Below are 23,860 nucleotides of genomic sequence, written 5' to 3'. Positions count from 1 at the left end.
ACTTTCAGTCAAGAAAATAACAGTGGGCTTTGGAGGGGCGAGCTGGTCGCATATTGTCTCTGAGCAAAATAAAAAATAAATAACAGTTTCTATTAATTTATAACAGCTCTTTTGTCTCCTTCAGGACATGGTACATTATGTGCCCATGAAAAATCCATCCTCACTAAAATTGTTTAAACTCAAGGTCAAGTGCTGATGTTACAGGGACTGTATCAGCTGAAGGTGACCTTGGCTGATGTGGAATATGACATGAGGGAAATGGATCTCTGCTCAGTGTGGGGAAATTATCTGTGAAATGCTGCCACTGTATCAAAGCCTGTTTGTGTGTGAGCACACGCTTGTGTGTGTGAGAGAGAGAGACAGCGTGTGTATGTGGGTGCTGTATGCATGTCCTTGTATGAAAGGGTGTGCATATACGCCTCACTCAGCTGAGGGTACTTGGTCAGGAGAACAGCATGCTGAAACTGCAGCAGCACACAGGAGCAGCAAACAGCTAAATACGAGGTGCTGTCGAATAAACTGGGTGAGTTGTTCTTCCACTAAGATAGCGCTGTCACAATATCACAACTATGACTTTGATTTCTATACTGAATTATATTTGGTTACAATGTCACACTATTATCGATGAGACATAAAACACTGTTTGGTTTTTGGGTTTTTAAAAGGGGGAGGGGGGTTTGGTCATGGCAGCTGGTTGTCATTGCTTGTTTGCTCTGTAAGCAAAATGCATGTTGTTGACCAGGCATGGTGGGCTGTGTGGAGCTCCTGCCATATCTTCAGTTGTTTGCTTGTCACAATAGATATTTATTTGTCTTACTGCCAGGAGAGGAGCCAAAATGGGGCTGCTGGCTTCTTTAAGACTGAAATGCGAGACTGCTATGAAGACTGAGACGCTGGCCATGTGGTGTGAATCGCAGTAGCCGTGTTTTCATATGACAGTGGAGCGCATTTGAAATGTCACGAAAAATAGACAGAGAAGAAAATGCGAATTAGATGAGGTAAATAAATTAGGCAGCGTATTGTCGTCAGTAGGTGGCGGTATAACCTACAATACAAATGGCTGTAATAAGCGAGAAACAAAACTAGTTCTTCGCCAGCTCCAATAAACCTTGAAGAAGAGGAAGAAAGAAACAAAACTTTGGTCATTTTTGAAAGAAAAATAGAGAAAAGTCTTTGGGAATTGTTTCAATTGAGCAAGTTGTCCTTCATGTCAGCTGGCATTCGGATGTTTGCAAGGGAACACATATAATGATTTCATGAACTTTTTGATATAGCTTTATCATTTGCATTAACGTTTTCTCAAGCGAAACCTAAAAATGCACATAAAATACACTTGTGAGACTGTTGGATTGACAGGGGGCGCTGTATTGTGTGACGGAGGCTTTGGTGAATTTTCAAGTGTAAAATTAACTCTCATGTTATCTTAATCATGATAACAACACAGCATGCAACGGAACCGAAGAGCGCTCAAGTGTTGTGACAACACTGTGCAGGATAACAACAGAAACAGTCTTACCTTCCCAAACTGTTCAAAATACTGCTTCACATCTTCCACTACTGTATTGGCTGACAAGCCACCCACAAATATTTTCTTTGTTCTTGTGACCATCTGGAAGGAAAAGGGCGAGAGGAGAAGATTAGTGACAGGACTTCAAATGTGTTGCACAACACCTTTAATGAGACTCCAAGCACACTGAGTGAGCAGCACCTGTGACGGAGGAATGAGGAGTGGGGACACAGAGCTGCTTAACAGGAATGCAAGGATTCACAAAATAAAGTTTCAAAGACACTTTTGTATTATAGTGCCGGTGCCAAGCAAGGTCACAAACGCTGAAGGTTTTGGCAAGAAAAAAAAATAGCTCAGGCAAGAAGAGCAGTTCCATCACAATGACATTTCAAATGGAGGCTCCTAATCAAAACAGACTGTCACTGAATTAAAGACCTCCACTTCACTCATAAAAGTTTCTGTTTATCTCTGCAAAACTTAAAAACAAAACAAAAAAACCCCAACAGCTTTAATTTATAGTGTTTCAAAAAACAATTAATGAGTGCTAGAAGATGGAATCGGAGTGCATTAAAGCCTCATTTAGTTTCAAACAGCAAGAATATTAAGGATTATTACCCACAGCATCAAAAAGGGCACAAACATCTGCTGCAGAGAACATGCTAATTTTAGGAGGGCAATTTCTCTGGGAAATACAGTAACAATTCAACAACCGTGCAAAATCTCCTCTTTTGCAGTCAAGGTTGCACCAAGTAAAAATTAACCAGTGAACGAATAAAATAGAAAAAGTTTTAGTCTAAACTCAGACCTCTAAAACATCTGGTCAGCGCAGGTGTTGATGAAAATCAACCCTTAACATTTAGCTAATAAATCAGATTTTGTTTTTACAACATTTGATTTGAGACACATTAAGTAGTACTAGGAGGCCTGTGTTATTTGGATGTATTTTGTTTTGTTTTAAGCACAGGAGCAGGGTGCACTTCATGTCCCTGTGCCATCTAGGATGTTATTATGGTTATTGCTTTAGCCTGATCTGACTCTGCAGTGAGAGGCTGCTCCAGCACTGTGAGGAGAAGGACTTTCACCTCAGCCTGTTTCAGCTGACCTCTGGTAATAGACATACAAAGGTGATCGCACTGCAAGTGGTTTTGCATGCGTTATATACACAGAATGGTTCCTTGCATGAGTCAATATCAACAGTTACTGTCTGATCCACTGCTCTCTACAATACCTATTGGGCTAATTACGATGTACAATATAGGAGAATGAATGACAAATGCTAAAATTATAATAATTTTTCTTGTACCTCTATAGCAGAAAGAACAGGATTACTGCATATTACTGTGCTTTCAAAGACACATTTCCCCAAATAAATAGCAATAATCTTTACCGTCTTCTATAAAGTACTAAGCCTGTGAATCTGATTTCCTGACATGAAGTGGCATATAGTGATGCACTGCTCTGTAATCTTACTGACAGACAAACAAACAAACAAAAAAAGCAGCAGAAAAGGCAGCACAGAAAGTCACAGCTCTGATCTCCCTTGGCTCGCTGAATCAAACAAAAATAAATGATGGGGGCAAGATAAACATACTCTAGAGATGGCCAGCAAAGAATCAAGAGGGCTGAAAGAGTCTACCTTGATCAAAATGCTGACCGAGACACTTTCGATCTATGAAAGAGGCTTAACACTGAGAAAAAAAGAAGCAACGTTCAGCTCGAGCTGAAGTAACCATCTGTCAAGTGCTTTCCAGGTGCACACAGTCTCACAGGCACATAGCCTGCACATATGCACACAGCTTCCCACACATGGGCCCTCTCTTACAACTCCTTTTTTTTCTTTATAAATATTGCCGAAGCGATTTTTTTTCTGCTTGTTTTATCGTGTTATATTGTTTTATCACAAAACTTAATTAATCCAACATTTGTACCAAAGAAAAGGAAATGAAAGAAACATTTTTCAAAGGTGCTTTCACGAATGAAAAGAAACACATTTCAGATGTCTGCATTTATTCTCCTGTTTAACTCCAATTTAAAGGTGAAAGCGAGAAAACAGCTCTTAATGTGCTTAAGGGTGAGAGGCGCTGGTAACTGAGATGAAGAAATAATCAGAAAAAACAGTAGCCACAAGAGCTAGACCGCGCACACTCAACCAGTAAATATATAATCGAGAGTGTTTTATTACACTGACAGCGTTTCAGTCAGCGCTTCATCAGCTTCACGAGAATGTGCAATGGGCCAAAGGCTTAAATATGCAAACACAGCTTGTGTAGTAATTAGCAATGGCATACAGGTGTCTAAATAGGCTTGACCCTCTCTGAAAATCAATATAGGTGCAAACATCATTTCAAACAGACAAAAATACCACAGAAAAATACACACAGAGCAAAATTTAAATGCACCGAACTGATGTGACTACTTCTGACACGTGATTCTTAGGATTCACATTGGTCCAGATTAAAACATGAACAAATCCAAATGACTTAAATTATCATTTGATTTTCACCTAGCAACATGAATGTTTCCACGTTGATACCAAACGCCATATGTGTCATACTAACTCCACACGTGTTAGGACGCCATTAACACCGAAACCTGTCAGTGGGTTTGACAGGAATGCTATCTTCAAAAAAAACTTGTCAAAATGACACCATTTGTCAGAGCCATAATCTGTAAAAACAGAAAGAATCATCAGATTTCACACTTTCTGACAGTCCTTGAGCTAACCATCTGTGGCAGGCAGTTCCGTCGTTAAAATGATCCAAATCGAAGCTTTAAATCATATTTTATCTACATGTGGCAATTAAAATTTGGCCAACAATAAATCACTTTTAATGACCAGGTTCTGCAAATAAAAAAAACCTCGCCTCCTTAGAGAAGCAATTACTGACTCAGGTGTGCAAGTCTTCAATTGAACTGCAGGCAGTGTTAACACAGATCAGATGCGAAAACAAAAATTAAACGCATTTGATCTTAATACAGCATGGCTCGAAAATTGTATACAGAGGAGCAAGATGCTAGCAAGTCAGTGGAAGATACATTCAGCATGGTGAAACATGTTTTGGTCTGAAGAGGAAGGTGAAAGATTTTGTAAAGGCTGTAAAAATATAGAATGGAAATTATCTATACTACAAAGAGCCAACGTTATTTGTTCAGTAACTTGGAAAAATGTTGCCAATTTTTTTCATTTTCTGTAAAACAAATCAGAAAAACAATAGCTTTTGCTTTTTAAAAACATGATTACATTCCTCCCTATTTCTAGCCATGGTTGTGCTGTTCCCACAGAGGTGCAGGGCTTCATGTTGCGGTTAAAAAAAAATGAACCAGAAAGTGCCAGGGCTTCAGAGGGTTAAACTGTACAAATGCTGGCAAATTACATGCTAAATGCTAGCTAAATTATACATGTTGACATGCCATGCTACCATGGCAACGATAATGTAAAAGCACACCTGAGGCTGAGAGAGCGCAGTTGAGGCTGAAGAAAGCAGAGTCAAGTCTGACAATACAAAGCTGAGAGTGACAAGTCGAGTCTGAGATGTCACCAGATCGGCGTACAGAAAAATAAACTCTGGTCTTTCTTCTGGGTTTTTGTTCTCCTGCCGTGCTAAGGATCTAAGAATAACAAAGCTGTTTTCTGCATTCATCCACAGTTTTATTTCCTGCTCTGTAGAAGTATTACAGGCGCTCAGGGAAGCATATGGCAATGATATTTCTTTTCCCCCCACATTGCGAGGTTTGAATACTACCGACGGACACGCAAAAATATCAACCGGCTAAGTTGGGGTTACACGCTGGCCGAGACCCAGCAGCTGCATCAGCCCCTCTCACCCTCCTCCTCCCAACATCATGCCTCGGGCCTCAGAGGTTATCAGCCTTGGATGCTGCCGCCGGCAACCCCAAGCCAGACAGCTGCTGATAAACTGGCTGTGCGAGTATTTATCAACATCACTCACTTTTATCGTTGCCAATCTAGGTTTTAAAAAATAAATAAATAAACAAGTCAATGTTCATGTCCGCTCGCCTCTCCACATCAGCTGTTTGTCCTGCTTCCCTTCTGGGCCACCCATTCCCTGGACTTTTTTTTTTTTTTTTTTTTAAGCCTCGTTTCATCAGGCTGCAACCAGTCAAGTTTTCAGCCTTGTCTTTAGACTTTGACATGTGTAGCCGACAGAACTGCTTGAGTCCAGATACACACAATTTCCTTATTTTTCTTTCCATGATGACAACAGATATTAAACCTCATGGTCCTAGAGTGGCAATGAAGTAACTGAAACGCTCTGGAAATGTCTGCATCTGTGTATAATCAGTGTTAAAATGTAGTCTGGTGTGTTATCTAAATTAAAATTATGAGCAAGCAATTTATTTTCACTACAAAGACACAAATCACCCTATTGTCCTATCATTATTGAATACATCATTCAAACATTCGCCGTGCAGATTGGGGGAAAAAAAATTTGACCCCATAGGCTAATGACATGAGCAAGAGCTAATTGGAGTCGGGAGTGCACTAACCTGGAGTCCAATCAATGAAACAAGACTGGAGGTGTGGGTTAGAGCAACTTTGACTTATAAAAACACTTATAACATTTTGAGGCTGCTTTTCACAAGAAGCGAAAATGAGGTCTGAGGAGAAGTGGCAACAAGAATAGTTGACTGGCATGAAACTGGAAACAGTTCCAAAAGGGCTACAAAGTAATCTCACCAAGTTCAGTCCAGTTAGACAAACTGTCTATAAACAGAGACGATTTAGTACTGTGTATACTCTCCCCAGACGTGACCGCCCAGCTAAGATGAATGCAAAAGCACAGCAGGAATTCTAAATGAGGTAAAGAAGAACCCCGGAGTCGCAGTTACATCACTGGAGCTGTTCTCTGTTCATGAGTCTGCAATAAACAAATCACTGAACAGGCAATGTATCCAGGCAGGACATATCTATGGTGTCTTTTTGCCTGAACAGCGTGCCATCACTGAGGGGTAAAATAATTTCTAGGTCTATCAACGTATCTTACAGGATAATATCAGGGTTGCTGTCCACCAGCGTAAGCTCAGTATAAGCTAAGTGATGCAGCACAACAATCAGCAAATAGCTGCAAATACGCAAAATCTGTCTTCCTGGGTGGCCCATTCTGCAGATTAGTAATGCCACAAAAATCACTTCTTTGGTACCAAGTGGATATTAAACTTCTGAAAATATGACAGTGGGTCATAGGTAGCCAACTGGAGACTGTCATTTTATAAAATAATGTTAGCAAGTGAGGGTGTAAGGAGATGTTTAGTGATTCAGTCGATGATCAGACACAAGTTAGAGTCGGCAAAAAGCCAAAATGCAAACAGTTTGGAACAAACAGAAAGAAACACCTCAAACTTACACTACTGTTCAAAAGTTTTGGTTCACTTCGAAATGTCCTTAAAGCAGTTTTTCAATGAAGATGACGTTAAATTAATCACAAATACAGTCTAGATATTGTTAATGTGGTAAATGACTATTCAGTCTGGAAACGAATGATATTTAATGGAATATCCACATAGAGGTACAGAGGAACATTTCCAGCAACTGTCACTCCTGTGTTCTAATTCTACATTGTGTTAGCTGATGGTGTTGAAAGGCTAACTGATGATTAGAAAACCCTTGTGCAATTATGTTAGCACATGAATAAAAATGTGAGTTTTCATGGAAAACATGAAATTGTCTGGGTGATCCCAAACTTTTGAACGGTAGTGTATGTAAACAACTCACAGACTGACATCAAGATCTGTACCCAGAACTCAAGGTGACAGGGTTTCCGTTGTTACTTTTTATTAACATGTCCCCCAATCCTATCACATCCGAAAATGTTACAACTACCCACAAACACTGACACACTCTAAACTCTGTGCTTCACTGTCAGAACTATGCATTCACTGTGGTAGTCTTTGCCAGAGTCACGACAAATATACTGGAATCCCTCTAAGCCAAATAAATGTATCTTGGTCTCATCTGGCCAAACATTAGCTTGTTTAGCGTAACGTAGCAATAGCTAATGATGTGAGCTGGGTGCTGCTGATGACATTACCAGACTACCAACATTATCGTTCAGAATGTCCCCATTTTTCAATGTGTGTGAGTATTCACACTGATTTTTTCCTGTATGGTTACTGGGGAGTTTCAACACACAGAATTGTTCGTTTTAAAACTTTTGCCATAAATGTATTATATCAGTTATTTTCAGTTGTTTTTTTCTCATGTCAGTCAACTATAAAATAGAGTTGAAATGTGAATAGCACAGTAATAGTGCTTAACAGAAAGTTTTATTACTTGAAGGCCATTCCAAGTTTGTTTTGTCTTTTTCAAATTAAAGAGCTGCTTATTTTTTGCTGCACTATTTATATCAGGAATCTCCGAATTTCAGTGATACTGGTGCCAACTGCTATATTTCTGGTATCATGACATCCCTCGAGCCGATCTGATCTGCAGCTACCAGAAGCGCTTGTTTGAGATTATTGCTGCCAAAGGAGGTTTGACTTGTTATTAAATTCAAGGGTTCACTTAACCTTTTTCTACAGAGACTGTAATTGTTTTTGTGTTCTTAGCTTAGTCTGTCTATACTTGTGACTTTGATGAATGAATTATGTCCAATTAATGCAGGAACCAGATCCTTTCAAAGAGTTCACAGACTTTTTCGTGCTACTTCTTATTATGTCCCTCTGTGCCTATGACCATATTTTTATGGTATGAGATAACAAGAGCAAAGGTTAAGGACTGACTCATGGTTCTAGAAACCTATCAGTTATTCCCTGGCATTTTAAAGAACAGCTTTTATTATCTAAAATATGTACCGAAGTGCAAAAATACCAAGTTGATTGGATGAAATGACTTTGAAACTGCATTTAATTTGACACAGATCATTTTACATTTTAACGAATGCATTTGCTTTTTAACCAAATCACACACTACGCAATAATAACCACCAGGGAACAGAAAATTCCCTACACCACATTAATAGCAAGATTAGTTCTCATCATTTGGGTAAGGCAGCACTATTTTAAAAGTATTTTTCAACAACATTTCAATTCAAGATGACAGTTTTAAAAATGGACCACTCTTCAACCCAGTTTTTCTGGTAACCCAATTTTTCAACCATTCAGTTATTTTTGCACATCCCTAAGAGACAGTAAGGAGAGTTATCAGTGTGCATGAGAAAGTTCATGCGTGCCTACACATGAACGTGTTTCTAATTTCTTGAGCGTGTGTTGCCGTGCGCGCCAAGGGCTGCAACAATTACTGCCCCGGTGCACTTATCATGGAAATAGAAGGCATGCTGCAGATACATACAGAGAGGGAGACAAAAGTGTAAAAAGCTTCTGGTGCAGTCTTATCAACACCTGTTAGTAGTTTTTAACAATGACAGATGGAAGAAAATGACTAACCATATACCTTAAAGAATAGCATAACCTATTCTTTGAGGTCATCGAGAAAAGGAAGCAGAAGCTAGCTCATGGTGCCTCTCACTTGAAACCATTTACATATTTTCAGATGTTAGGAAGGGACTGGTTTGATTTTGTGACTCCTAAAAAGGCATAATGGCATCTCAGAACATCTTGATTTTAATAAAAGCAAAACTCAAACCGCCAAAATCCAACGTTTTCAGAACTCCAACTCTGCATTAACACTAGAACTTTAGTGCATTGCTGCTGATAGGAGAACTGAGCATTCGAGACAAAAACCGTATCCCTTCAACTCTAAATCACTAGAAAACAAACACTGTCACATAGTCCAAATGGCAAACTTTCTTCTGGTCCTATAATGCTGTGTAGAGAACAAACAACACTGTCAATTCAAACAAAAATTTAAAAAAAAACCAAACACTTAAATTCACATACAAACAGTCCAAACAGTGCATACAACTGAACTCTTTGTCCATACATCTCTACAACAATATCCTATTCCTAGAAAGAAGCGTGCACAAGAAGTGAAACCCTTTCGCTGGCATTACAGTGAGAACCTGGAAATAATTTGGAGGTTAACACAGTTGGAGCAAACAAACACCTAGTCTGGAGCTGGTAATCATATCGCACACTCTCAGAAAAAAAAAAAATCATATTGCCTGAAATACCCTGTATGGGTGATTGGACGATCATCTATCATTCTCTTGTCCCATGGACTAACCCCAAATCAACTGTCTTGGACTATAGTTGACTATGGTAGTCCTAGCTTTGCTCTCCAAGAGACCCTCTGCAACCTAGAGGGCCACTGCAACTAGATCCTGTAGCAGGTGGAGAGCTGAATCAAGTACTACGACGTCAAACCCACCAAGGCTGCAGAGGAAGGACGCCATAAAATCCACCTGTGTTGAGATAGTCACAGTCTAAGAACTTGGATTCATCCATGTAACATCAGGCTCACTAAGGAGGCAGCAGAATGACACCGAGAGCTGCCACAACAGCAACCTCACTGCTTGTTTTGTTCAAACAAAACAACATGGCAGAAAGAGAAGAGGTACCGATAGGTCATGCACCAACATCCTGAAAGAAACGTGAAAGCGGTAAAGACACAAACCAAGAAGTCTGGTCAATCCAGGCAATCAAATACATGACTACTTTTGTGTTGACGAGTTTGACTAAATATATGGAAAAAATTGTGACTCAGTTTTATTGATTGCGATTCTACAAAAAAAAAAAACATGTCACAATGTTTTGCCGGATCACCTACCTCTATAAATACACCATAATTCTTGTCATTAGCTGGTCAAAAGTAATAAATAACCTCTCTGTTTGTACAGCTACAGTGCTCTGAGCTGCTGAAAATGTAATGGAGTAGGACATCACAGTGTAAGCAGCTCTATTTGACATTCTGCAGCCTCTCTAACATGTTAAGTTTGAGGAATGTGCAGCCTAATGCCTTCGTCTAATGATCATGTTTAATATTCAGGATTTTGATGATAAATCTTGTGCAGCAGTAATGTGCCTAATCATTTTGGTATGGTCTCCAGGGTACCAAAGTGCTCTTTAAGAGGAACCCAACGGATCTGAGTAAGCCAGACTGGTGAAAAGTGTTGGTGTGTCAAGTAGGGACAATCAGCTGACCTTGTTAATAGTGTAAATGAACAGGACATTGATGATAATGTTTCACCACCCACAAAAGTAAATGTTTAAGTGGCTTTAGAAATGGCTTGCCATTCGAGACTCCAAGGAACGTGCAATAAGCAAGCTAAACGTATGCAAAACACACAGAGGCAGTTTGGCGACTGTAACACGCTCCTCTGACTCACAAAGCAATACAACAAATTTCTGGCATATCTTTCTAAACCACGCCACAAAAGTCACTCCAGACCAGGCTGTCTCACTTGGACAGCGTGTATAATGGCTTTCTTCCTTTGCTCAGTAAGTGTACACAATACGTCTCATTGCAAATCCTTTATAATACTGTGCTCCCGGTTTAAGCGTGTGCCATGAAAGCGGGGGCTTCTGTGGGTGTTGAGGAAGTTGAAAAAGATAAGCCTGTAGCTAATATTGCAGCATACAATGTTGTTTTTATTTGAGGAAAATTTAGGACTTCTACCTATGGCAGCAAACAAAACTCAAAGAGCCTCTTGAATGCACCTACAAAAAAAGCTATTAGTGTTTTGAACATGCATGCAGAACGAAGAATGCAACGGCAAAGCGTGAGTTTTATTAACTCCCCAAGTGAGATATGAGAGAAGATTAACATAGTGTGAAACAATATGAAAGTAGGAGAGAACAGGCGGAGTGGGAGAAAAAATGTGTAACATATTTATGCAAATCTTGACACTCCAGCTCTGATGCTCCAAGTATGTTGTCTTCTAAATTCCATTCAGAGAGGCATGGCAATGACAGATGGCAACAAAGACAGGTAATACTTTCACTGTCGAAGTTGTAAACTGACACCATTTACGGTGAAAGGAAGGGAGAAAGAAAATGTGTGTTCTTCGACTACAGATCAATATCGTCATCATTCTTTAAGTCACCGTTTTTCAAACATGCAACCTATACGTCTTTCAGCTCTTTTTTGAACTGTGCCTCAGCATGACAGATTTTTTATTACATTTTATAATTTCAAAAACATCAAGTGAGTACACCTGTGAGCAATATCACTTCAATGTCAGATTGCTGAAAATTGTGTTATCCCACAGGGATTTCTTTATAAATCTGTTCATTACTGAAATTCTAAACTTTCTGTTTCATTATTTTTCTTTTTACAATACTTTCATTTTTAATGGTGGACTCAATTCTGCTCAGCATGGAGGATCCCAGCATTCTGTCATTCTTCAAAGACTATTCTTTTTCAGCTGTTTTTTGCTAGAAGGGTTGTCTTCTCTGTTTTTCTCTTTAAAATACCCCAAATTTGTTCTTTTGGATTCAAGTCAACCCACTTGGCCTGCACCTAGTTTTTAACAGTTTTCTTCTTCAGAAACTCTTATTTGAATTGCCAGTGCACTGTAGATTTTTGTCATGATGGAGTAGTCCGCTTCTGCTAAACTATTACAGACTAGTAGAAGTAGGAGTCATCTTGTCAGACAGCATTACAATATACCAGCAGGCATTTATAAATGTCATGTCCACAAATATTTTTTCATACAGTCTCATATCACCACTGCCAAGTGCACACTTCATTATCAGGACTATGCATTCACTGTGGTAGTCTTAGCCAGGATCACTCCAAATATGAACCCTTCTGGGACAAATAAATTTATCTTAGTCTCATGTCGCAAAAGAATTTGCACCCAGTATTCAACAGGTTCCTTTTCGTATTCTTTCATATTTAGTCTCTGAGTCGATGATCGGAAAAAAGTTGTAGTTCGAAAAAAGCCAAAAAGCAAATGGTGTCACATTTGGAAGCAAAGGAAAAAACAAGTCAAACTTATCTAAGGTGCTCAAAAACAGACATCCAGATCTGTACAGAGAATTCAAGGTGATATGGTTTCAGTTGTTACTTTATATTAACATGTCGTCCTGTTGGTCACATTCTGAAATGCTACCGCTACCCACAAATACTACCACACTCTCAACTCTGTGCTTCACTGTCAGGACTAAGCATTCACTTTGGTAAGCATATCCAGGATCACAACAAATCTGACCCCATCTGGGACAAATACATTTATCTTGTTCTTGTGGCAAAAGAACTTGCTCCCTGTAGGGAGGTAGGCTCATTTTCATATTCTTCAGCAAAGTTCCAGTTTGTGCCAAAGAGCAAGGAAGGTTGGTTTTTCTTGGATGCCATCCACAGAGGCTGATGTTATGCCATGTCCTTCGCACTGCCTGAGCTGTCACAGAAACTCCAATCTCTACTGAAGACTAGTGTACCAAGTCTAAAGCACTTGCCAGTCTGTTTTTCAGACTTAGATTGTACAAGTTACACCAATGGCAACATTATTAGAAGACCTGCCGCTACTGTTCCAATTAGTGATATTACAGTTTGTACAGCATCTCCAGATTACTGTTGTAGCTGTGTTTTGACTCATTTTTAACTTCCTATATCCTTTTTGACGTGAAGTATCACAATCAAGAGTTTAAATTCTTCTTGTCCATGTGGAGCCATGATGCACACATGTAGATTAATGTAGATCCAGAACTGAAAGGGTCCTCGTGTTCATAGATCATTTTAGAACCATGTTGATTAAATTAGGAAATCAGGGTTAGCAGTTTCCTCCAATCTGCACTATCAGAATCCTGCATTCAGCATGGGATCCACAACTTTTTCTGGCCTTGTTGATCAACAGGCTAGCTAACAGAGAAGTGCACCAAGGTTCTCTCTTAACTTTCCCGGACTATGGTACACACAGCTAGTGTAGTAAAAGTGTACGAGGATAAGGATAGGGCTGCTTAGGTTTTGCTAATGTGCATCACTGTTTTAGTGAATTTTTAATAGGTGTTCCATTTCAGCGCATCGTTATTTTGTAGCTGGCTAAGTTGATGCTAATCATGTTGCAAATAGACTCAAGGTCTTGGCTGAAAACTAACATGCTCTGTTTTAATCCTACATGGATCACAAACTCATGCTTTGGACTGGCCTAAAACAGAGACTTCACTAAATCTTTTGCTTCTGACCGAACACAGGTTCATGCTCTGAACGTGAAACATGGGAACATAGACCAAAAAACTTATGTTCTTCTGGTGTACACCCAACATTAGCACACTCACTCACACAGAGACACATGCATACACACTCATTTGTTCTTTAATTGTATACACACGTGGACAAAATTGTTGGTACCCCTCAGTTAAAGAAGGAAAAACCCACAATTCTCACTGAAATCACTTGAAACTCACAAAAGTAACAATAAATAAAAATTTATTGAAAATTAAATAATCAAAATCAGCCATCACTTTTGAATTGTTCATTAACATAATTATTTAAAAAAACAAACTAATGAAATAGGGCTGGACAAAAATGATGGTACCCATAACTTAATATTTTGTTGCACAACCTTTTGAGGCAATCACTGCAATTAAACGATTTCTGTATTTGTCAATGAGCGTTCTGCAGCTGTCAACAGGTATTTTGGCCCACTCCTCATGAGCAAACAGCTCCAGTTGTCTCAGGTTTGATGGGTGTCTTCTCCAAATGGCATGTTTCAGCTCCTTCCACATATGTTCAATGGGATTCAGATCTGGGCTCATAGAAGGCCACTTTAGAATAGTCCAACGCTTTTCTCTCAGCCATTCTTGGGTGTTTTTGGCTGTGTGTTTTGGATGGTTGTCCTGTTGGAAGACCCATGACCTGCGACTGAGACCAAGCTTTCTGACACTAGGCAGCACATTTCTCTCCAGAATGCCTTGATAGTCTTCAGATTTCATCGTACCTTGCACACTTTCAAGACACCCTGTGCCAGATGCAGCAAAGCAGCCCCAAAACATTACTGAGCCTCCTCCATGTTTCACCGTAGGGACAGTGTTCTTTTCTTCGTATGCTTGGTTTTTGAGTCTATGAACATAGAGTTGATGTGCCTTACCAAAAAGCTCCAGTTTGGTCTCATCTGTCCAAAGGACATTCTCCCAGAAGCTTTGTGGCTTGTCAACATGCATTTTTGCAAATTCCAGTCTCGCTTTTTTATGAGTTTTTTTCAGCAGTGGTGTCCTCCTTGGTCGTCTCCCATGAAGTCCACTTTGGCTCAAACAACGACGAATGGTGCGATCTGACACTGATGTACCTTGGCCTTGGAGTTCACCTTTAATTTCTTTGGAGGTTGCTCTGGGCTCTTTGGATACAATTCCAACGATCCGTCTCTTCAATTTGTCATCAATTTTCCTCTTGCGGCCACGTCCAGGGAGGTTGGCTACTGTCCCGTGGGTCTTGAACTTCTGAATAATATGAGCCACTGTTGTCACAGGAACTTCAAGCTGTTTAGAGATGGTCTTATAGCCTTTACCTTTAAGATGTTTGTCTATCATTTTTTTTCGGATGTCCTGGGACAATTCTCTCCTTCGCTTTCTGTTGTCCATGTTCAGTTTGGTACACACCTTTTCACCAAACAGCAGGGTGACTACTTGTCTCCCTTTAAATAGGCAGACTGACTGATTATGAGTTTGGAAACACCTGTGATGTCAATTAAATGACACACCTGAGTTAATCATGTCACTCTGGTCAAATAGTTTTCAATCTTTTATAGAGGTACCATCATTTTTGTCCAGGCCTGTTTCATTAGTTTGTTTTTTAAAATAATTATGTTAATCAACAATTCAAAAGTAATGGCTGTTTTTGATTATTTAATTTTCAATAAATTTTTATTTATTGTTACTTTTGTGAGTTTCAAGTGATTTCAGTGAGAATTGTGGGTTTTTCCTTCTTTAACTGAGGGGTACCAACAATTTTGTCCACGTGTGTACATTTAGTTATAGTACATTGTATCTATTGTGTGTTTCGTCTGCTTTTTAATATATATTCTGGTCTATTTAAAGTTGCATTAGGGTGAATGCTGCCAACCTCGACTATTCAGAACTCAACAACCTTCAGCCGAGCTATTGATATGGTAATTTTAGTTGTGGTTATTAATTTAATTATTAATCAGAGTTCCAAATTCATAGTTTAGTGTCTTTTGTGAGTCTGATTTATGAGACTCATCTTTTGACTCAGTCTATTTTGCTTCAATTGAAGGTGGTGCCCCGATTTTGAGCGAGACTGATTTATGGAAACTGATTTAATAACCCGGGTGCACCAATGATAATAAGAATAAGAAAACAGCACCACGGAGGGTTAAAAAGGTTCTTCTTCTTTGTTTTACAGTGGTTGGCATCGAGCAACTCTGTTGTCTGAGTTGAAGTAAGTGAATTTTACAATATCATGGCGTCACATTTCCATGGTGATGGCAAGAGTAGGGTGTACGCTAGTACCCTTATTAAAAGGAATTACCGATGAATCACCCTCATGCATGAATCATAATATATGAACATAACATCAATACCAGTCACATTTTATGCATGATCCATGATGATGAAGATACAGAAAAATAGAAATGTATGGCAAAAAAAGCATGTCGTCAATATTTTAAACAGAAAAATTCACATATCATGTTTTCAGGGGAGTTCATGCCTTATTAAGAGGAGCCAAGCTCCCCCTGGCTCATCTGTAGTTTGCACCCTGACAATAAGCAACCAAATTAGTTATGAAAACTCAGTGTGGGAGATTTACAGTAGAACTTGAAAAATCCTATCTGAAAACTCCTAAAAGCTTTTCAAAAAATAATGTAATAGCCTAGTTGATAAGCAGCTATTATGGCCTCTGTCAAACACATAAAACTGGACGGGTGCTGTTACGAGCCATTATAAGTCAAGAAAAATATAGATTCAAATAAAAGATCACCGAGGGAAAAAGAAGGAACATCATGTGAACATTGGCAGCTTGCTGCATTGCTGCCTCTCTTGTGTTGTGCAGCTAAACAAAGAGCTTCAGCAAAGTCACCTCATGATGCATCTTTAAATGCACTTCTCTGTCCATCTCTATTACTCACTGTTTCAACCTAAATATAGTGTCTCACCTCCTTGTATGTGCCACAAAACAGTGCTGCAGATTTTACACTTGCTTTTCCTAGATGTAAAATTTCAGACGCAATTTCCTCTGCCGCTGTGGTCAGTCTACGATGATGAATCAGGGGCAGCAGCTATTTGCATAAATTTCCATTCTGTCCTCCCATATGTTGCTCCTCTGAGCAGGAACCCCTTAAAACACATATTACACAAGATCAAACACATTGCTTTCCTTCCATTTTACCTGTGCAAAAACCTTGTCGTGGTACTTACTCAAATACCTCCATTGGATATATAAAGATACTTTTATCCATCTGCTCTGGTCATGGGATTTCATTTTGGAGAGAGGTTCATGCTGTGAGCCATGTTTATGTTGTCTCCATTGTTTTTCCTGCTGTACCAGACAACATTTGTGATACAGATGCTAAACCTCTGTCAATAATTCATTTATTTCTGGCAAAAAAGTATATTACCATCTGAGTCTGCACATGTTCCTACAGCTGACAGCTTTCTTCCATCTAAAGAAATTGACTCGTGACCTAAATCAGAAATCGCCCAAATCCTGACACTTCAGAAAACTAGGGCTGGACCCGAATATCCCGAATATCCCTCCCCCCGTCGGACATTATGGGGCAGAACGAATATTCGGATATTCGTCTTTAATAGGGCCCGAATAATCGGAGGCCAGAAACCACTATTCGGGCCAGCCCTACAGAAAACCTGCATTCTTTTCAGACAAACTTAGCTTTAGTTGCTTATCCTGGGAAGGTGATCACTGATTGCTTTAACTGTATCTCATCCCTTTATAATAATAATCTACATCTTGGTTCACTGTTTGGCTTAGCAATGCTGTTCTCAACATCCCGGCTATTGATAAAGCAAGAAGCAGCCTAAAAATCCCAATTTGAAATAGTAACCCTGATCTCAGAGCTATAATAATGGCAGCAAAACACACAGTTGCATTTTAAGTGATGTTACTTACTGATCGAGTAGAAATAATGCCAATTGAATGCAACTTTTGAACTCTCTCAAGCCCCGAAGCTCTCTCCATCAAATGAATGCCCACGAGGTTCACTCTTGTTTGTTTTACCTCTGTTTCTATCTCTCCCTCTTTGCCTCCTCTGACAATGAGGCTCTTTTTCTTTTGCCGAGTAGAGTTTCCACAGTTGCTTCGGTTGTTTTTTGTGCTGTGAATCGAGCCTTAATTTTCCTGAGAGAATTTGGACCCAGTGTCAGCCAGACAGGAAAACAATCGAAACAACAATGGGGAAATTACTCTATAGTTATTCTATTGTACAATCAACACTTAGTCAGTAATGAGAAGTTAAACCAAAACACTTGTCCACTTAAAATTTCTTCATATTTGCTGTTGAGTGGACTGGGGTAGGACTTCTTTTGTATGTGCTAGTTCGGATGATTGTTAAGGGTATGTGTGCACACCCTTTGACAATCTATAAAAGAAACAAAAAAGGAATTTGATTGCAAGTCTTTATAATATCCTTCTCAGCATTCAGAAAATCAAGTGCCAGTTTTGCAATTACAAATAAATACAAGGTATAAAGGGGCAGATGAAATTATCAGTAAGTAAAGCCGAAGACCAACAAACACTAATTAGTTTTCAGATGCAAAGTTACATCTAATGACCTTTGGCCCTGTTCACATCTAGCAATTTTTAAACAAAATTATGAGACTGTTTATAAGTTTAGAACTATCAAGGTTTAAATGGCAATACTTGCTGAACCAAAAACGGATAGTTTAAAAATGTAAATCATGAAATTTTCAGAAACCCCATTCCACACAATGCCTTATCTAAGGTCCAGTTTCAAACTCTCCACAGAGCTTTCGGACCTCTTGCTTCTGCCGTGCTCCTGATTAACTGACTGTTCCTTACTGCAAATTTGTTGTTAGCGGACCTTTCAGTCACCACCCACCCTTGGACAACACACACAAACACATGCACACCATTCTCCAAGCCAGTTCTCAAGCAGGTCGCTGAGATCACGCATCCAGCTATGATTACAAGGTGTAAGCCTTTATCATGGCCCTCACCTCTCACACGTACAGGCTCACAAACAGCTGTAAACACAGAGCCCCAGACAAGGAGGAAGGAGACAGGGGATTTCGATGCCATTTCTCATACCTAAAAATAATGGGACAGATAGAAAAAAGTCATCGCACTTTGTTGTATAAGCCACAATTGTTATCGTTCTAGCAAGGGGATATAATTACTGGCATTCAGATCCCGACTGTGGCCTCGTTCATAAGCAACCAGAAAGCACCAGAGAGCATCTGTCAATGCAATGTAGTATGATCAAAGGCCTAGACGTTGTGCAGGCACGGTGCGCACACACTCCGAAACACACAAACACATACAGGGAAAACATGGCCAGTCCAGGTAAACACTGCCTCTGCTCATTTGCATCACTAGAGCTGACTCACAAAGAGAAAACACAGCCAATAAACAACAAACTACAGCACAATCACTTTTGCTTTAGAGGGCATTCTTCACAAGATAGAAAACAGAAGGAGCACACAAGATGCTAAAGCAGGATTAGATCATCAGTGAGAGAAAGAGAGAAAGCTGAGCGATTAGCGGCACTGGCGTCTTGGTCCAACTATAAGTTAAGGATGAGGGGCACTGCCTTGTCCAGATCCACCCTCCTACACGCCCATTTAAAAAGTGGTCCAATCTCAGCTCTAGTGTGCATAAATAGATCTGTAATTGCTTATTACAATACAATTAGGGCAAAGGAGATGAGAGAAGGAAAGATGCTTAGTGCAAATGTGGAGTGACAGGCCCGAGCACCCAGACCCAGGATTACAGTAGCCATTTGCACACGGGCAGAAAATGAGAGCGATAAGAGAGAGACAAAGAGGGAGAACGAGAGAGAGAGAGACAGGAAGAAAAAGTTGGGGGTGGGGAAGGGCTGTCAAGCACAGGGCAGAAGCTAATGACAACTCTGGCTTCAACTTGCACAGACGTCTTTGAAGCCCAGCTCTGATCAGAGCTGTGATTGCCACCGCTGCAGGGCCACCACTCCTATATTAACCTACACTAACAGCTATTCAGTGAAAGTCACAGGCCCTTTCAAAACCCGACTTCTGCTAGAGCTGGCCATCTGTGGAATGGCCCCATGAGACGGCCAAGATTTGAGTAAGGGACACGCATGTAAGGGACAATGTTTGCATATGGCCTTGCTATAACAGTGACAGTCAAGCTGAACATGGGGCCGGTTAGAGCTGATTAGCTGCACTTCCCTCCTCAACCCACTACAGTTATGAAGATTGATAGAAGCAGCTTAGAGCTGATTATAGGGCCCTGGAGATGCATGGGCCCATACCCAAACAGCACATTCACACTGCATTCACAATGAGCACAGCATGCGATCGCTAGGCACAGGCCAGGCATTAAGCAAACGTTATAGCAATAAGAGGCAAATAAGAGAAATGGACAATGCCAGAAGTGCTCTTAAGAGCTTTTCGGAAATACGAATATTATGCTAATTAGATGCTTGCTTGTGGCCAAATCTGGGACATTTGAGCAAGCACGTTATGAACATTTAACAAATTTCCGAGACAATATACTGTGAACATGACTGAATATCTAAAACTCACTCCAGGGTTATGAGGCACAGCGTGGCTTCATGTGGCTGTAGCTGTGGAGGTCTATTTAGCATGCAGGACACTGAAATTAATCTTGTTTTAACATAAGCCAGTCATGCTTTGAAATACAAAATAAAATGACCGAAAATCCACAGCACTCTTTAAAAACACAAATATCTGGGTTGTGCATGTTCTCATGTCCAACAGAAGAAGAGCATTTGTATGGCACTCTTGTAGGGCGAAGAACAGTTGGAGGGCAAACAAATCAACTGCAATACACTCTATTCTAGTGGATCTTTTGACCACTGCTATTACCAAGAAGCTATGTGCTTACTCCTAAGTAACCGTTCTAGTTGTATTGTGCACAAGGTCACATATGCATACACACAGTCTTGCTGCTGGGTTCATGTTATTCCTCTGATTGACAAATTGTATCAAAAAGTGAAGAGTATCATGGTGCCTGCTAAGTTAGTCAAGAAGACTGCTATCGAGTAAATGTGGATGTCAACCATGTAGGATTTAAATAGTTTTTGTTTGTTTGCTTTGCTTTTTATGCAAAGATTATATTTTCAAGGGAATATACTTGTTGTGTTTGTTCGACCTTGAGTATAGAGTGGTGCTTTAGAATTAGAATAAAAGGCTCTGTATTTCCTCAGAAATATGACCCAAACATGAACTGATTTTCACCCAAGTTCTAAAAGCTGAGTCTCAATAAAAAAATAAGAAAATAAATATTATACTTGGGTGTTCATTTACTGTGGAAAATCCTCTTATTGTATGCACTGGTGAGTGTCAAAAGTATGTGAAACTTCGCAGAAGCTTTGAAAGTGGGGTGACACTCAGGTGTGAGTGGGCACCTGTTTTATTGAAAGATCAGGGAACTATCAACGTTTGATCTTCAACAACACATTTGTTGAAGTGTATCGTCACGGCACAAACAAAAAACCTTTCTGACAACCTCAGAAAAACAGTTGTCGGTGCTCATGAATCTGGAAAAGGTTAAGAAACTTCTCTAAAGAGTTTGGACTCCCCCAATCCGCAGTCAGATGGCGTACAAATGGAGATATTTCAAGACGATGGCTACCGTCTCCCGAAGTAGTTGACCCACGACGACCACTCCAAGAGCAAGGCCACAAAGGAACTTCTAAGCAATTAAGGCCTCACTCACATTAGCTAGTGTTCATGTTTATTACTCTACCTTTAGGAGATCACTGATCAACAATGGTGAGCATGGCAGGGCTGCAAGAATAAAGTCATTCCTCTCCAAAAAAAATAAACTTCCTGCCTGCATCAACAACCCAGGAGGCTTTTGGAAAAATGCTTTTTTGGACTACAATTTTAGCTTAAATGAGAAGCATCATGTTTGGAGAAAACATTGCCAGCTACCACATCCCACCTGTGGAACATAGTGGTGGTAGCATCATGGTTTGGGGCTGTTTTGCTGTATCTGGGCCAGGATGGAGGGTTGCAAATTGTAAAGGAAAATGTGAGAACATTTGAATCTCAAGGAAAGATGGGTCACATGGCAAGACGACGACCATGAGTGCACAAGTTCTTCTACGAAAGAAGATATGAATAAGGATGAAGTTAATGTTTGGTTCTGATGTAAATAAAGCGGACATGTTGGCAAAGGACCAGCAGTGGGCAGTTCATGTGAGGACCAACATCCAGGGTTTTTGGATGGAACAAATGGCTAAAATTCCTGAACAGTTACTTGAAAACATTTAGTTGTAGTTATTTGTGCTCAAGGGGCTCACAGCAGGTCTTGAAAGCAAACAACCACCTACTTTTGCCACTCACGAATATGTCAATTTGGATGATTTTTCTCAGCAAATAAATGACCAAGCCAAACATTTTTGTCTCATTTGTTTATTTGAGTTCTCCTTACCTAATTTTAGAACTTGTATGGAAAGCTGATGACGTCCTAGGTCACATTCTAACAGGTTCACAAGCTTTCCAGCAACACTGTACATGCAGTGAAAGAGGTGAGAAAAACCGAGTTCTGTTTGTTCACAAGAAAAACCAACAGTGTAGTAGTTCCATAAATCACAATGACACAACATTTATGGGAATAATGCAAACTTTTTTCTGCTGTATTTATAATTATTTTTTAATTATAAAACCTTTTCATCAACTGCATAATTATACAGACTGGACATGGGGAATCAATGGGGACCTCAATGAACTAATCCTGTTGACATTTTAAACCCTCTGCAGAGTGCTAAGCAATTCTCCAGCAATGGTTTACTCACTAACATAGTTGGATTCTCCATTCAGTCCAACAGGGCACATAGAGGAGGGAGAGTCAGGACCCTGCAGTTGGGATTAGGCTCTGTTATTTACACTACAGTGCCTCTAAACCTACTTTGGGTCTCTGCTGCCCCCTCCCTGTCTCTGAATAAGCAGTAGTTGGGGGACCTCAAGCTTGGCAGTTTTCTTCTCTACTTTATATTTATAACAAGCCAAGTCAAGTTCACTTTGCTTAATTTGTATAACCCAGTTTCACTTACACTGTGTCTGTGGACTTCAAAGATCGAGGCCCAACATTTTCCAAGAAGACAGCAGTAGAAGGAGAACTACTGGACCATTGGCCACACTGGGAGCTCATTCTTTCCCTTGTGAATTAGGTGCCTTATTCTAAATGTTTTAGAACTGATTCTGCATCCTCCAGTGAACTCAGCTTCTTCTTTAATATCTCTCTTTCCCATGTGCTCATGCTGTCGCTTTCTCGATCCCTTCTGTGTGTTTGTTTCCCTCTTAACGAGGTGTGAATGGTGTGCTTATGGTCTGCCTCTTGTGTATTTGAGTGGTTTGTCCTCTTTCCAGGTCTTCATTCTGATGAGGAGGTCATGTGGCCTGGCAGTTACTGAAATACCCTCCCAGATTATATTTAGATATATTTCCATACATATCCATACTGTCAATCTACTAAGTTGCCATCCATTGTTTCATTGTTTGTGAGTCTGCCTTCAAAGAAAGATCATTCCTTCTGAGGTTCCTTGCACTTTATTTTCCTCCATCACACTTCTTCTTATCCGAATTGAGAGTCTAAGGACGGAGGCTGTTGTATGCAGTGCAGATTGCAAAGCCCCTTGAGGCAAATCTGTGATTTGTGACCCGTTGGCAAGTGTTTTAAAAATAAAAAGCACCATGAAATGTTTACATTGAGAAGTACCAAATGTGAAAGCCAACAAAATGAACTATTATGATCATAAAGCAGCATTTGGCTCTAAGCCACAGAGGGTACTATAAAACATTACAGACAAAACAGCAAGTGACTGGGGTTGTGCAACAGCAACATTTCCTCCGTAGTAAATAATCTCTCCTGCTTCAGCTGTTTTGAGTGGCAGCCTTTTCAATAAGTTGATGTTCTCTTGCATGACCCTTGACATTGATACCAAATGTTAATTTTTGAAACAAGACCCCTGTCTTAGTACTGACAGTAAGCACTAGAGGGGAAAACAAATGGGATTTTAACTTCCAATTACAATAATGGCTTTTTGTGACAGGCCCTCGACGCACCTTACCTCCCCCACCCAGACCCTGCCTCTCTCTATCTCCCTCTCACACGCACAAACACAGACACACACACACATTGTAGGAAAACAATGTAGCTAATCATTGTGGAAGCTTCATCTCTGGAAATGTGGTCATGTGAGTGACATGATAACAGAAGGAAGAGGAGATAAGCAGGAGAAGGTACGGCCACGCTAACACAGGAATAGCCTCGTTTCATCCCGCTCGAAAACTGTAGCTTCTTGTGCACACATACAAAATATGCACCAGATCTTT

The 23,860-nt window shown here is 40.0% G+C and overlaps 1 protein-coding gene across 6 annotated transcripts in view; it reads right to left on the bottom strand.

Moving 5' to 3' along the window:
• Positions 1-23,860, bottom strand: part of msi2b (musashi RNA-binding protein 2b) — a 265,986-nt gene that overhangs the window by 177,258 nt on the left and 64,868 nt on the right. For all 6 annotated transcript variants that reach the window (XM_022193324.2, XM_022193323.2, XM_022193326.2 and 3 more), the window contains exon 6: positions 1,517-1,609. In XM_022193324.2, coding sequence (XP_022049016.1) covers positions 1,517-1,609 — 93 coding nt within the window. The remainder of the gene's footprint in view (positions 1-1,516; positions 1,610-23,860) is intronic.

The sequence above is a fragment of the Acanthochromis polyacanthus genome, chromosome 17, assembly GCF_021347895.1.
Source record: "Acanthochromis polyacanthus isolate Apoly-LR-REF ecotype Palm Island chromosome 17, KAUST_Apoly_ChrSc, whole genome shotgun sequence".
Lineage (NCBI taxonomy): Eukaryota > Metazoa > Chordata > Actinopteri > Pomacentridae > Acanthochromis > Acanthochromis polyacanthus.
This window is presented reverse-complemented; position numbering and strand designations above follow the sequence as displayed.